Source organism: Haliotis cracherodii, unplaced genomic scaffold (genome assembly GCF_022045235.1).
Source record: "Haliotis cracherodii isolate W230 unplaced genomic scaffold, xgHalCrac1.p SCAF_6, whole genome shotgun sequence".
Lineage (NCBI taxonomy): Eukaryota > Metazoa > Mollusca > Gastropoda > Lepetellida > Haliotidae > Haliotis > Haliotis cracherodii.
In genome coordinates, this window is record NW_027266319.1 from 34,895,092 (window position 1) to 34,911,199 (window position 16,108).

At 44.1% G+C, this 16,108-nt stretch overlaps 1 protein-coding gene across 1 annotated transcript in view; it reads right to left on the reverse strand.

Annotated features, from left to right (window-relative positions):
• Positions 1 to 920: 920 nt before the first annotated feature.
• The window catches only part of LOC139446379 (multiple epidermal growth factor-like domains protein 6), a 60,093-nt gene continuing 44,905 nt past the window's right edge, over positions 921 to 16,108 (reverse strand). Inside the window, exons 27-36 of the mRNA XM_071227710.1 lie at positions 15,077 to 15,151; positions 14,836 to 14,973; positions 13,651 to 13,788; positions 12,017 to 12,154; positions 11,001 to 11,138; positions 10,453 to 10,587; positions 5,735 to 5,875; positions 5,333 to 5,473; positions 4,680 to 4,788; positions 921 to 3,159 (exon numbers count right to left, since the gene is read on the reverse strand). Of these exons, the coding sequence (XP_071083811.1) occupies positions 2,922 to 3,159; positions 4,680 to 4,788; positions 5,333 to 5,473; positions 5,735 to 5,875; positions 10,453 to 10,587; positions 11,001 to 11,138; positions 12,017 to 12,154; positions 13,651 to 13,788; positions 14,836 to 14,973; positions 15,077 to 15,151 (1,391 nt within the window). The 3' untranslated portion in view covers positions 921 to 2,921. The remainder of the gene's footprint in view (positions 3,160 to 4,679; positions 4,789 to 5,332; positions 5,474 to 5,734; positions 5,876 to 10,452; positions 10,588 to 11,000; positions 11,139 to 12,016; positions 12,155 to 13,650; positions 13,789 to 14,835; positions 14,974 to 15,076; positions 15,152 to 16,108) is intronic.

Consider the following 16,108-nt stretch of genomic DNA (forward strand, 5'->3'; position numbering starts at 1 on the left):
CATGTGTCCCCGTGTTTTTGTAGGTGAACAGTTGCCTTGACTTTGCATGTGTTTGTGACGGGTCCCACTGGTGGGGCAGGATACGCTAACCTTTTCGTGAACACCTGGTATCATCGCTATTTGATACTGATTCATAAACACATGATCATGAGAAAGTCGGACTTGTACAATGGACTTTGATTTCAGAGATTTCTTATGAAAGGGTTTTGTTATTATTATTTAATTACCCGGGACGCTCTCAAAATTAGAAATAGGGAGCTCTTAATAGAATATATTTTTGGTGAGAAAAAAACAAACGTAAGATGAAAGATTGTAAATTTCGTGGTTTATGCTGACAGCCTGAAATGATGCAAAAGAAACATATGTGCGTATCATAAACGACAGATATATTTTCCAGAATTTAATTGCCCTTATAATTAAGGGTTCATATAACACACGAGTGCGTATTATACACGAATAAATAAGTCTTGTGTACATTGATCAATCGGAAGGGGTGCTAATTGGGATTGTTTACTAGCTAATATATTAGCAAATATCGCCGTGGGCACTTATTAGAGGCCTAGGGGTATTTTACGTCGAATAAGGTATATCCAACAATATTTTCGACAAATTTCACATGGGTATGGGGAAGGTAAATCAGGTAAGAATTATTTTGGACATATAGCAGCACGCTTTACAGGGGCCTGCTAAAAAACATGTTCTGAACAAAAATATAGCATCATTAACAAACTGCACATCAGAAGTTTCAGCGAAATTAAGAGAGGTTACATTTTCTGGAAATTTATTTTCTTTTGTACAATAGTGAACGTATACAGATAATACAAGTAACTTTCAATCAATATGGATAGTTATCAATTAGAATGCACAACGAAAAAGACATATAAGCGTTTGAAAACTGTTATCATTGAAAATATGAGGAGAAAAATCATGTCTTTTACCATAAATGAAACAATTTGCAATTGGGCAAAGCAATTGACAGTCCTATATAACAATAATGCATTAAATACTACAGAACATACAACAAAAGAATTACAAAGTTATGGTCAAAGCAAACATAATAAACAAATTATGTAAACGGGCAGAGAAATGAGTGAAAACAAAACAAATACACAAAGAAATAAACTTCATGCAACATAATTGCTGAAAGGGAAAATGACGACAAAAATGTTCGAGAAGCACGTTACAAATGCCTCATACAAATATATATAAATGTACATAATGAACGGGGAACATTGGCGGAGTTTGTTGATGACATTCCTAGCCTATCTGTTGCAATAATAGGCGACAATTCAGTTTGTGCACATGGTCTTTTTACTTAAAGGATGTGTTGTATTAATTTGACTGCAGATATTAGTGACAAAATAAACCCGACCTTGCCTTGATATATGAACCAAGAGCTTAATAAAATTAAAGATCAATGGCTACGGTTAGAATCATTTATTATTATTGTCATGTTTGAAAAGCATTTCCATTGTGTCAATTCCTACATCAATGGATACGTTTATTCTCTGACGTCATACACAACGGTATGCATCTGCAATCTGGCCAACAGGAGTTATCTACCTTTGTATGATCAAACAACTAACCACAAAAGATGATTATGATAATATGATTATTGAGCATGCTTTTCATATTGGGTGCGTGTACATTTTTTTACATAAATAAAACAGACTCCGGGAGTCTAAATACACCCAGAATTCCACATTCTTTGCTGATACACTATTAATGTAGGATATGTAGTTTTGCCTTGCTAATACCAGTGATTGCGTTAAAGTATGACTCGTGGATGTAAAGCTATGTGACAGCTTTGAAATACCTCCCCTCTCCTATTTATTTGTTTGTTGTTTAACGCTGCACTCAGCAATACTCCAGCTGTATGAAGGCGGTCTGTACATAATCGAGTCTGGACCAGACAGTCCAGTGATTGATACCATGAGCATCGGTGCACGCTTTTGGAACACGACGACATGCATCAACCAAGTCACCGAGCCTGACCACCCGATCCCGTTAGTCGCCTCTTACGACAAGCATGGTTTGCTGAAGGCTCTTTTAACCCGAATCTGATAATACTGAGGTTTAAAAGGTGTTATTTTACGTCGGACTCCTAAAATGTGTGTGTGGTTGTTTGCTTGCATTGTAATAGTCCGGACTAATGCTGGTTTTCTAGTGTTACCCCATTGAGATACCATGCCGCAGTTTAACATGAATACCCCACTCACACACAGTATACCGACTCCGAGCCGACCAGACCAGTCCCTCAATGCGCAGCTCCAGGCAGTGTAAAAACAAGTATCATCTTTTTTACAAATAGAATAGAACCAATAAATTGCATATATTAGCAAGATACACTTGGGATGACTGCTACCACAAGCCTAGATCTTATTCGCTAGAAGCAGTCTGTTGACAACAATTGAGGAAAGCTTCACGTGCTTAATGCAATAAGAATAAGCAATGAGAGAAAATATATATACATGTAGGTGTTGTTCATTGCCACAGTCAGCAATATTTCTGCTTAAACACGGCGGCCTGGAGGTAGCTGGGTGCCTGACATTTTCATCATAGATCGGTCCCAGTATCCAATAGATCGGGATCTCAGCGCTAAGACAATCTACGTTAAGGAGGACAAGGGGGAGATGTGAAATGGGGTTTAACGTCGCGTTCAATATAGCACTCATATAGCGACGTACATAAGTGTATAATGTACATGTTTCAGTATGTGTGCGTGCGTGCGTGCGTGCGTACGTGCGTGCGTGCGTGCGTGCGTGTGTATGCGTGTGTCCGTGAGATCCCCCGGTTCGTCACAAGCTTGTTTTCGTCGTGCTTTGTAACCAAAGGTGTCATATTCGTATTAAGGTGGTAATTCGTTTTGTGTTGAAGTCGAATGTTTACTGTTCTATGCCGGTATTAATACACATGCACGTCTATTTCGTAATGTTAAGTGCGGGTGTTTCAGCCAGTGATCCACAGATGGTGGCAGGATCTTCATAGACGTGGTCTGGTGTGATGTCCAGGTCCTCGTATATGCCCGTCGTGGTGTTCTGGTAGATTGGAGGTGTCACGTCCACGTCCTCTCCTTCCTTCTGTCCTTCCCCTAGTCTGCCGAGACTGACGCATTCAAGATCACCCAGAGTGGTCTCCCCTTGTCTGACTCTACGTCTCCTACAATCAAATATGAGCAGACGGTCTAATACAACATGGCTCTTGTATTGAAGGACTGACCACCTAGGTCCCGATTTACGTGACATCATACAACGAAGGCATATCTTAGCATCGCTACATTGCACGGTCTCTACGTCGATATGTACACGTCTAGGCTTCTGATTATGTAAACCAACCATCTCAGAATATTTGTTAGAATGGCAGTCAACACATGACACATACATGAAGATACGTTTGAAAGGTGTAGTCATATACAGTTTGACATTCGTTGATATAGCGAGTCACCCACGGGTCTTTTGAAATCAAGAATATCAACACAAGAGGGCACAACACCGAGGCTTTCCGCCACTTATGGTGATAATCTATTCTTCATCCAAATAAAAACATCAAAATAAAGACCATTCGTAACCCTTTTCAGTTTTTAAATAGTAATAACCAGCGTCTTCAGTGGAAACATACAGAAATAAACCAGCTTCACTGGCAGAGGATATGTACTTGTGGAGATGGCTTTATCTCGTCAAGCGATATCTCCCGTGCAAGCCACTTTTCGATGATATATGTGTAGTTCAACGTCAAAATGCAAGCTGTCAGTGTCCGATATGTTGAAACCAGAAACCTTTGAAGCATCGTGGTGAATGTTATGGCTTATAGGTAATATGTCACATGTTGTCATGTTATAATGCTGATTTCTTTACAAATGTAAATGTAGCTTTAAAGCCTTTTGTTGATGAAAACGCATTTTGTTTCTTTGATAGTCGCGGCGGTTGTTCACTGTATCAATGATTAACAATAAAGATAAAGTTTGGTTAAGTCATCTTATCTTAACTGTTCGGCCGTGACATTTACCAGTTAGAGAAATAAATACTCAAAGAAATTGGACGATAGCTTCATGTATGTACATGAGTAAGGACGAGTAATCTTGCCTCATGCAGGTCTGCTAGATATTGGAAGTAGAGGGGAATGTCCGAGTAACTCTCCATTCCTTAAAAAATAATGGAGCATTATTTTTAAGGAATGGAGAGTTACGAGGATATTACCCTACTTAAAACTCATCCCTACTTTTCCACTTTGACAAAATATTCTTTAGTTGAAAATATCTGAAAAATTCAAATGCTGCTTCAAGATAATGTACCGTTGACAAGCAACTCTCCATTCCTGAAAAATAATGGAGCGTTCAAACAATAGAATGACGTCACAGATGTGTTTTAATTTATGTATCCGATCTCTACCAATGACTCTTCTGCAAGATCAATGTCCTCAAATCATAATCATGCACTAACTACGAGTTTCAGTTTATGTTTTGTCTCAATTTGGTTAACACGTATCCGTACTAAATTTGTAAGATGCAATTTCAGATTTTTTGTTTTCTATTTCAGAAACGATATGCTAATATAAACAACTATAAGCATTTACTTGAAATTTGTTGAGTGAAGTTTATTGGAGAATGAGTGAAATCAGTTCTTAAATTATAACAAAACGTAGAGATTATATACACACGGATAGTCAATATATCATATTACCTGAGGATGTACATTGTTACAGCAACATTTCCTGCGATGATGATGATTATTATTGCCACAAAGGATCCCACCACAGGAATTATAAGTTGGGAGTCAGAATTCCTGATACCTGAAAAAGAGTGACGTAAGCCACAACTGTCACAACATTCATTCAGGAATAGTTCCAATGCTACCATAGGTCATGTCACATCTATATTCTACCGGGTCCGCCCACAGCTACGTGACATTTGCCAGACATACCAAGCTACCATAATTCATGTCACACCCACATTCTACCGGGTTTGCCTACAGCTAAGTTACATTTGCCAGACAGACCAATCTACCATAGGTCATATCACACCCACATTCTACCGGGTTTGCCTACAGGTAAGTTACATTTGCCAGACAGACCAATCTACCATAATTCATGTCACACCCAAATTCTACCGGGTCCGCCCACAGCTACGTTACATTTGCCAGACAGACCAAGCTACCATAGGTCATGTCACACCCACATTCTACAAGGTCTGCCCCCAGCTAAGTTACATTTGCCAGACAGACCAAGCTACCATAGGTCATGTCACACCCACATTCTACCAGGTCCGCCCACAGATACATGTACCTGTTCCATGACAAGTGACCCCTTCTGATTCTAGTAAAACCATGATACTTGCCTTTCAGATTATACGTCGCACCCACATACTTTGGTCTGCACCCAAGTGGACACTCTCCTGTGATGGGGTGGCAGTCCTCCCCGAGACACATCCCACATGTCTCGTTGCAGTTGTAGCCGTAGAAGCCAGTGCCGTTGCAAGCTGATTGAAAGAATAACAATGTACGAGTCACTGACTGTGGTCTTAATAGATCAATTCTGATTTAACACCTGTACCACGGTATTAGGAATATAAAGACGTCAACCTTGCTGTACCAGAGGTGGATGTTGGATACCACGAACAACTAAGAAACACTTTAATACATTGTTAATGGCAGCTAATGGCACAACCGTATAGGCCTGAACCTTCATCTGTTCTGATCACATTTTACATGGATGTACGGCCATAACGTGACCAACCCACCTGTTCCACATTGAAGCCCCATCCATCCTCTCTCACACCTCGAACCCGGACACTGTCCTGTCACCTTGTCACACACATGTCCAGCCAGACACTGACCACAGCGTTGTCCGCAGTTTAGACCAAAGGTACCGTCTGTACATGCTACATACAAGAAACACTGATTTTAATATACACATTCTGATTTGGCATTATAATATTCTAAACAGTCAACGGTCAAAGATTTCAAAACTTGCAATTTGATAAATTATGAATTCATGAAACTAAAACGGTCTTGAGTTCAATGTATACTGAATACATCATAACAAAACAATCATAGATATTACATTATTTACACAATGGTCATTGAATTACAAGTATATGTGAATAAAAGAGTGTTAATACGTTTAACACGATCCTTACATGATAATCATGAATATCAGACGGTTATTGTATAAAATACACTGACTACTTTGACTCGTCATCTGACATTAATAATGGCCAGATGAATATAATTTATGATTGAATATAACCTGGTTGATTCAGGGCCTACGTCACTACCATGTTTAGGTATACGTACAGAAGGAATATGTTAATAATCCAAAATCAAGAAATAGCTTACTAAAACATGTGGACACTTAAGGTTTAAAGACCCATGGAGAGAATCAAACCCACATCAAAGACGAGGGCAGCCTACACCTCTTAATCATGTAAAGAATATTTGGAACTACATGAAAAACTACAATAAAATCGACACTAAGACAATACGAAAACATAAATAATCATAATACTGGTAAATTAATGAACAATTAGCGCAGAAAATGCTGTAACTAAACTGAGAGAACTGACAATTTATTATAAGAAATAAGAAAAAGATGAAGCTAAAGAAAAAGACCAAGGCAATTAGCTGTATAACACGGAGAAAGTTCCTGAAAATGCTGAAAAAACCCCGAATGCATTAACAAGGTTAAACAAAATATAGAATGATTCAAATAAATAATTCAAAAACAAAAATTAATAATTATTTAAAATATCAAAGCAATATAGATTGAATAAAGGCCTTGAACCGGCCACCTCCCTGACTGACTACAGGTCACTTACCTACGCAACATCTCTGCCCCGTCCACCTCCCTGACTGACTACAGGTCACTTACCTACGCCACATCACTGCCCCGTCCACCTCCCTGACTGACTACAGGTCACTTACGTACGCCACATCTCTGCCCCGTCCACCTCCATGACTGACTACAGGTCACTTACCTACGCCACATCTCTGTCCCGTCCACCTCCCTGACTGACTACAGGTCACTTACCTACGCCACATCTCTGCCCCGTCCACCTCCCTGACTGACTACAGGTCACTTACCTACGCCACATCTCTGCCCCGTCCACTGCCCTGACTGACTACAGGTCACTTACCTATGACTCATCTCTGCCCCGTCCGCCTCCCTGACTGACTACAGGTCACTTACCTACGCCACATCACTGCCCCGTCCACCTCCCTGACTGACTACAGGTCACTTACCTATGACTCATCTCTGTCCCGTCCACCTCCCTGACTGACTACAGGTCACTTACCTACGCCACATCACTGCCCCGTCCACCTCCCTGACTGACTACAGGTCACTTACCTACGCCACATCTCTGCCCCGTCCACCTCCCTCACTGACTACAGGTCACTTACCTACGCCACATCTCTGCTCCGTCCACTTCCCTGACTGACTACAGGTCACTTACCTATGCCACATCTCTGTCCCGTCCACCTCCCTCACTGACTACAGGTCACCTAGCTACGCCACATCACTGCCCCGTCCACCTCCCTGACTGACCACAGGTCACTCACTTACGCCACATCTCTGCCCCGTCCACCTCCCTGACTGACTACAGGTCACTTACCTACGCCACATCTCTGCCCCGTCCACTGCCCTGACTGACTACAGGTCACTTACCTACGCCACATCTCTGCCCCGTCCACTGCCCTGACTGACTACAGGTCACTTACCTACGCCACATCTCTGCTCCGTCCACTTCCCTGACTGACTAAAGGTCACTTACCTACGCCACATCACTGCCCCGTCCACTTCCCTGACTGACTACAGGTCACTTACCTACGCCACATCACTGCCCCGTCCACCTCCCTGACTGACTACAGGTCACTTACCTATGACTCATCTCTGTCCCGTCCACCTCCCTGATTGACTACAGGTCACTTACCTACGCCACATCTCTGCCCCGTCCACCACACTGACTGACTACAGGTCACTTACCTACGCCACATCTCTGCCCCGTCCACCTCCCTGACTGACTACAGGTCACTTACCTATGACTCATCTCTGTCCCGTCCACCTCCCTGACTGACTACAGGTCACTTACCTACGCCACATCTCTGCCCCGTCCACCTCCCTCACTGACCACAGGTCACTTACCTACGCCACATCTCTGCCCCGTCCACCTCCCTCACTGACTACAGGTCACTTACCTACGCCACATCTCTGCCCCGTCCACCTCCCTGACTGACTACAGGTCACTTACCTACGCCACATCTCTGCCCCGTCCACCTCCCTGACTGACTACAGGTCACTTACCTACGCCACATCTCTGCCCCGTCCACTGCCCTGACTGACTACAGGTCACTTACCTACGCCACATCTCTGCCCCGTCCACCTCCCTGACTGACTACAGGTCACTTACCTATGACTCATCTCTGTCCCGTCCACTTCCCTGACTGACTACAGGTCACTTACCTATGACTCATCTCTGTCCCGTCCACCTCCATGACTGACTACAGGTCACTTACCTACGCCACATCACTGCCCCGTCCACTTCCCTGACTGACTACAGGTCACTTACCTACGCCACATCACTGCCCCGTCCACCTCCCTGACTGACTACAGGTCACTTACCTACGCCACATCACTGCCCCGTCCACCTCCCTGACTGACTACAGGTCACTTACCTATGACTCATCTCTGTCCCGTCCACCTCCCTGACTGACTACAGGTCACTTACCTACGCCACATCTCTGCCTCGTCCACCTCCCTCACTGACCACAGGTCACTTACCTACGCCACATCTCTGCCCCGTCCACTTCCCTGACTGACTACAGGTCACTTACCTACGCCACATCTCTGCCCCGTCCACCTCCCTCACTGACTACAGGTCACTTACCTATGACTCATCTCTGTCCCGTCCACCTCCCTCACTGACTACAGGTCACTTACCTACGCCACATCACTGCCCCGTCCACTTCCCTGACTGACTACAGGTCACTTACCTACGCCACATCACTGCCCCGTCCACCTCCCTGACTGACTACAGGTCACTTACCTATGACTCATCTCTGTCCCGTCCACCTCCCTCACTGACTACAGGTCACTTACCTACGCCACATCACTGCCCCGTCCACTTCCCTGACTGACTACAGGTCACTTACCTACGCCACATCACTGCCCCGTCCACCTCCCTGACTGACTACAGGTCACTTACCTATGACTCATCTCTGTCCCGTCCACCCCCCTGACTGACTACAGGTCACTTACCTACGCCACATCTCTGCCCCGTCCACCACACTGACTGACTACAGGTCACTTACCTACGCCACATCTCTGCTCCGTCCACTTCCCTGACTGACTACAGGTCACTTACCTACGCCACATCTCTGCTCCGTCCACTTCCCTGACTGACTACAGGTCACTTACCTACGCCACATCACTGCCCCGTCCACCTCCCTCACTGACTACAGGTCACTTACCTACGCCACATCACTGCCCCGTCCACCTCCCTGACTGACTACAGGTCACTTACCTACGCCACATCACTGCCCCGTCCACCTCCCTGACTGACTACAGGTCATTTACCTACGCCACATCTCTGCCCCGTCCACCTCCCTCACTGACTACAGGTCACTTACCTACGCCACATCTCTGTCCCGTCCACCTCCCTCACTGACTACAGGTCACTTAGCTACGTTACATCTCTGCCTTGTCCACCTCCCTCACTGACTACAGGTCACTTACTTACGACACATCTCTGCTCCGTCCACTTCCCTGACTGACTACAGGTCACTTACCTACGCCACATCTCTGCCCCGTCCACCTCCCTGACTGACTACAGGTCACTTAGCTACGTTACATCTCTGCCTTGTCCACCTCCCTGACTGACTACAGGTCACTTACCTACGACACATCCCTACCCCGTCCACCTCCCTGACTGACTACAGGTCACTTATATACGTTACATCTTTGCCCCGTCCACCTCCCTCACTGACTACAGGTCACTCACCTACGCCACATCTCTGCCCCGTCCACCTCCCTGACTGACTACAGGTCAATTACCTACGCCTCATGTCTGCCCCGTCCACCTCCTTCACTGACTACAGGTCACTTACCTACGTCACATCTCTGCCCTGTCCACCCTAATCATTACTACAGGTCACTCATCTACGTCACATGTCTGCCCTGTCCACCCTCCCTGACTACAGGGCACATACCTACGTCACATCTCTGCCCTGTCCACCCTAATCATTACTACAGGTCACTCATCTACGTCACATGTCTGCCCTGTCCACCCTCCCTGACTACAGGGCACATACCTACGTCACATCTCTGCCCTGCCCACCCTAATCATTACTACAGGTCACTCATCTACGTCACATCTCTGCCCTGTCCACCCTCCCTGACTACAGGGCACATACCTACGTCACATCTCTGCCCTGTCCACCTCCCTGGCTACAGGTCACTCACCTTTGTCACATCTCTGTCCCATCCACCCATCACTGCAACCCTCCTGATCACATGTTCCGTCAACTGGGCTGCACTTCCCTGCACACTGACCACAAGTCTCAGAACACCCGGCACCATATCTGCCTTCGTCACATTCTGTCGACAATAGTCAAGCTGTTGAGAGACTCATTTATGGAAAAGGTTACACCCTTGTAACACATTAAAAGTGTTGTCAATAAAACACCACATATTAGTCGACTGCTTGTTTGAGCAGGTATGAAATACGTTTCTACCAAACAAAAGTTCGTTTACCAGTATTGATACAGTAAAGCCAATATTACCTACTTGACATATTGAGCCCGTCCCATTACAGGCCGGCCTATCCTTCTTCCCCACCAGGCGTAATCAAACAGTCGCAAGGGTTATAGTGGAATGTAAGAAATGCACAAAGTTACAGACAAATAATTAAGTAAAATAAATATTTCCAAAATATTGGACCTTCGTTTGTTTGATGCAAGACGTATTGTCATTTGAGTTGATCCAATGCAAAACACAAACGACTGTGATACCTTGGTGACATGTCATCCCTTGCCATCCTGGTTCACATCCATCCGGGCAGTCGCCTGACGTTTTGCTGCAGATGGCGTTACCACGACACTGGCCACACCTAGAGTTGCACTGAGCCCCATAGAAACGGTCCGTACACTCTGCGTGGTAGACAGTTTACATTGTGGACATGGTACGTTGAGACGACAATACGCACACCTTCTCAAATTCAATAGTCTTTTTTACCACGAGACTTTTATGTGCTATTACGCTCATATATTTTAGTTTCGGTCGTTAAGAAACTAAATTAACGACCTCTTTTTTTGTGGATAAATTCTCGAATCTGTTTGACTAATTGTCCCGTGAGTGTCACAGATGAATTTCCTGTTTTACGTCTATCTATTTGATTACACTATTTCCTGTTTAATTTGTTTCGTATCCGGATATTAGTTTATTGTGTGTATTCTTATAGACACATTGATTGTAGCGTATTAATAAAAATATGTGTTTGAAAATTTTGTGTTTTCCAAATTTTGACCGTGGTCTGTGGGTTCGTAAATCTAAAAAACAAAAGTACCGTCAAAGTATTGAACACTTTTTAAATCGTCGTGGTAATAGTTTGTCAGTCCTTCACATGATGTTCAAAATTTTTAGTTGTGAACGTAAAAATTAAAAATTAATATGTTTTACGTTTAGAATAGAATAATCCCAAATCATATGAATATTAATGAGTGGACATTTACTGCAACATGTGCCTCCAGTCTTGATCATGACATTGTTGTAAGCCTCGTTAACAGCTTATAAATCATGATTTCATTGTTCAGGTAGTAATCTTTAGTGACATACTATACGATAATCGGTAAGCCTTGTCATACGGAATCCACTCACTCACTGAACTACCCAAACACCCACTCACTCACAGGAACTTGTATGTTATTATGTTACATCTATACTTGTAGACCACACGTGCAGCAATGACGTGTGGCCCTGTCCTGGACACTCAGAGAGTACACACATCTTGTGACAAAAGCTGACTCACCTCCACAACGACTTCCTCCCCAGTTGCCCTCACAGCCATGGTGACAGGAGCCGTTGTAGGGACTGCAGTTCGTGTGACCACCTGCACACTGACCACACCGCCCTTCACACTTCAGGCCGTAACTGCCGGACTCACATACTTGAAACAAAACAGATCTATCTGAATACAACAAGGGAAATGGTGAACATCGAAATGGACGTGAATCTAAGATGCCTTCCTGCACTGTGACCACACCGCCCTTCACACCGCCCTACAGAAAGGGAAATGATAAAGACCTTTACTTGTCATTGAATAAAATCTACCGGGATGGCAAACGTGGCTTATTCATTGATACCAACATTCAGATCTAGATTCATGCTTATTACATTTGTAAGTGCGACAGAATAAAAAACACCAAGCACCTGTGACATCAGAACTAAACGGGTGTTAGTATACCGGGTTTTCTAAAATGTTACCCCATTGATCTTTGATTGATGAATGTACAAGAGGAAAGAAATACATTAGGAGATTTGTTCTGATTTGTTTTAAAGTTGTGGTACAGAAAGTAAACACAATCAATATGCTGCAAAATAACATATTGGGGACTCGGGTGCAAGGTTGCTACCTTGATTTCGACACGACATGTAAACTCACATTGGTGACATCCCCTCCCTGTTCTGCCTGCTTGACTACAGGGTATCACAACATGTAGTGCCGTTATGTAAACTCACATTGCTGACAGCCCCTCCCTGTTCTGCCTGCCTGACTACAGGGTATCACGACATGTAGTGCCGTTATGTAAACTCACATTGGTGACATCCCCTCCCTGTTCTGCCTGCCTGACTACAGGGTATCACAACATGTAGTGCCGTTATGTAAACTCACATTGCTGACAGCCCCTCCCTGTTCTGCCTGCCTGACTACAGGGTATCACGACATGTAGTGCCGTTATGTAAACTCACATTGGTGACATCCCCTCCCTGTTCTTCCTGCCTGACTACAGGGTATCACAATATGTAGTGCCGTTATGTAAACTCACATCGCTAACTTTCCCTCCCTGTTCTGCTTGCCTGACTACTGGGTATCACGACATGTAGTGCCGTTATGTAAACTCACATTGCTGACATCCCCTCCCTGTTCTGCCTGCCTGACTACAAGGTATCACAACATGTTGTGCCGTTGTGTAAACTCACATTGCTGACAGTCCCTCCCTGTTCTTCCTGCCTGACTACAGGGTATCACAACATGTAGTGCCGTCATGTAAACTCACATTGCTGACATCCCCTCCCTGTTCTGCCTGCCTGACTACAAGGTATCACAACATGTAGTGCCGTCATGTAAACTCACATTGCTGACAGCCCCTCCCTGTTCTGCCTGCCTGACTACAGGGTATCACGACATGTAGTGCCGCCATGTAAACTCACATTGCTGACAGCCCCTCCCTGTTCTGCCTGCCTGACTACAGGGTATCACGACATGTAGTGCCGTTATGTAAACTCACATTGCTGACATCCCCTCCCTGTTCTGCCTGCCTGACTACTGGGTATTACGACATGTAGTGCCGTCATGTAAACTCACATTGCTGACAACCCCTCCCTGTTCTTCCTGCCTGACTACAGGGTATCACAACATGTAGTGCCGTTATGTAAACTCACATTGCTGACAGCCCCTCCCTGTTCTGCCTGCCTCACAGCCGCTCCTGCACTCCCCTGTGGTCTTGTCACAGATCTCTGTCACATTCAGGCAGAGGCAGGACTGGGTACAGTTGACTCCGAAGTGACCATCTCTGCACTCTAGAAAAACGAAGCGTATTGTTAAATTTTAGCTTTCTTACAAAATAGATCAATACCAGTTTAACATATATATTTGATATACGACAAGCGTAAGTGTTCCTAAAGATACAAAATACACAGACTTTGAACCTCAATTGATTATTGGAAGCCCGGTGTCACAGTCTAATCTGAGGATTATGCACTGATGGAAACAAAGAAGGGGACGTCTTCAGTATAAAGGAGAGCAATTACACCTGACACAGTATGTTCCTGAGAACACAACAAGACGTTTCTCTAACGACTACATCTTAACACAACAGTAACTTAGGTTTCTATGCGCTTCCTGTTTGGTTTAAACATATTTCTATTTCAAATAAAAATTGGAATCGGTAAACAAAACAGCGCTTATTTGAATACCTCTCCCTACATAGAAATCAGGTAAGAAACATAGTCAAGGTGTATACATATGTAATATTTACACAAAAATACCTTGATGGTTAGTTATCAAGTATGATCAGCAGTGTCCGGTTTTGATAGTTAGAATGAAGGGATTATACGTAATATTTAATACTACATAATACACAGAAGATACTTAATATTATATGTGAGGGTTTGGTGTATTTTGTAAGTTTAAATCTGCCAGAATTTGTGAAGAAAGTATCTCTTGATTTGCTTCAGTTGATAGGTCGTCACATCTGCAAGGTACTGTATTTATATCATATCCTTTTGTGTAATGTAATGAATTGCAAACAAAGAAGAAGTGTAGCGGGTGACCACAGGAACAACCTGGGCTGTCAGTTATGAATCTAGCGAATGTATGTCTGTTCCCCAGTACAGTATAACCAGTTTGCCATGAGGAATTCCCTGAGTTCAACGAACACTATACTTCAATTAAATATTCGTTCAGTGCAGGATGATAACAATAATGTTTTCAGATTTTATTCCATACAAAATAAAATTCAGACATGTTCTAAGAGTTGGGAGAACTGTACCTGCTCCTTCGTGCACTTCAGAGTACAGTAGAAAAACGGAAGATCAGATCTAGATGGGTATATATTTGTATTTTACCGTCACACTGAGCTCCCTGCCACTTCTCTTTACAACCGGTCTGACATCTCCCGTCAGTTCTACGGCATCTGGGGTTACCTCCCTTACACTGGCCACACACACCTCCACACCGGAACCCATAGCGCCCGCTGGGACATGCTGTGGGGTAGAACATGGCACAATGGTTACCTCCCTTACACTGGCCACACACACCTCCACACTGGAGCCATAGCGCCCGCTGGGACATGCTGTGGGGTAGAACATGGCACAATGGTTACCTCCCTTACACTGGCCACACACACCTCCACACTGGAACCATAGCGTCCTCTGGGACATACTGTGGAGTAGAACATGACACAGTGGTTACCTCCCTTACACTGACCACACCCACACCCACACTGGAACCATAGCGTCCGCTGGGACATGCTGTGGGGTAGAACATGACACAGTGGTTACCTCCCTTACACTGGACACACACACCTCCACACTGGAACCATAGCGCCCGCTGGGACATGCTGTGGGGTAGAACATGACACAGTGGTTACCTCCCTTACACTGGCCACACAAACCTCCACACTGGAACCATAGCGTCCTCTGGGACATGCTGTGGGGTAGAACATGACACAGTGGTTACCTCCCTTACACTGGCCACACAAACTTCCATATTGGAACCCATCGGGTCCTCTGGGACATGCTTTGGGCTAAACCAGGACACACAGGTGTATATATAATATGTACAAGATGCCTTATTAAACACACTGAATATATACTCACATCAGACTTGTATAAACCCACTACTCTCCAGCATACTAGTGTTATTTTATGGAACAATATGTGTTTCATAGTTAATCAGCTATGAATGTCTTTCTGTGGAAATGTCTATATTCGGTGGAAGATTGAATTAATTAATGTCAGAATGCCGCCCCCTGTCCATCCATTCTACAGCCACTGCTACAGTCTCCGCTTGTTTTGTCCCATGCCTAACTTCTTTTCTCACAGCGACATTGCCGACTCTCAGACCCCTGTGAATAAGGGTCCAACTCAAGTCTAGAATGATTGGGCAAGTCTAGATTACCTCAGCTCCTGAATTTAAGCATTGATCTGGGGTCCATTTATATGATTATTTATTTATTTGTGCAAGTATAATAGATAATTTCATTTCTGGGACTAAGCCTTAGTCTTATGTTTGTATTGAACCAGTAGTTGTATTTCATTAGTGTTCAGAGATATCAACTACCGTTGACAGTTCGTTATAAATTTATTATGCTTTATGATGATATCCTTCATCTACAGA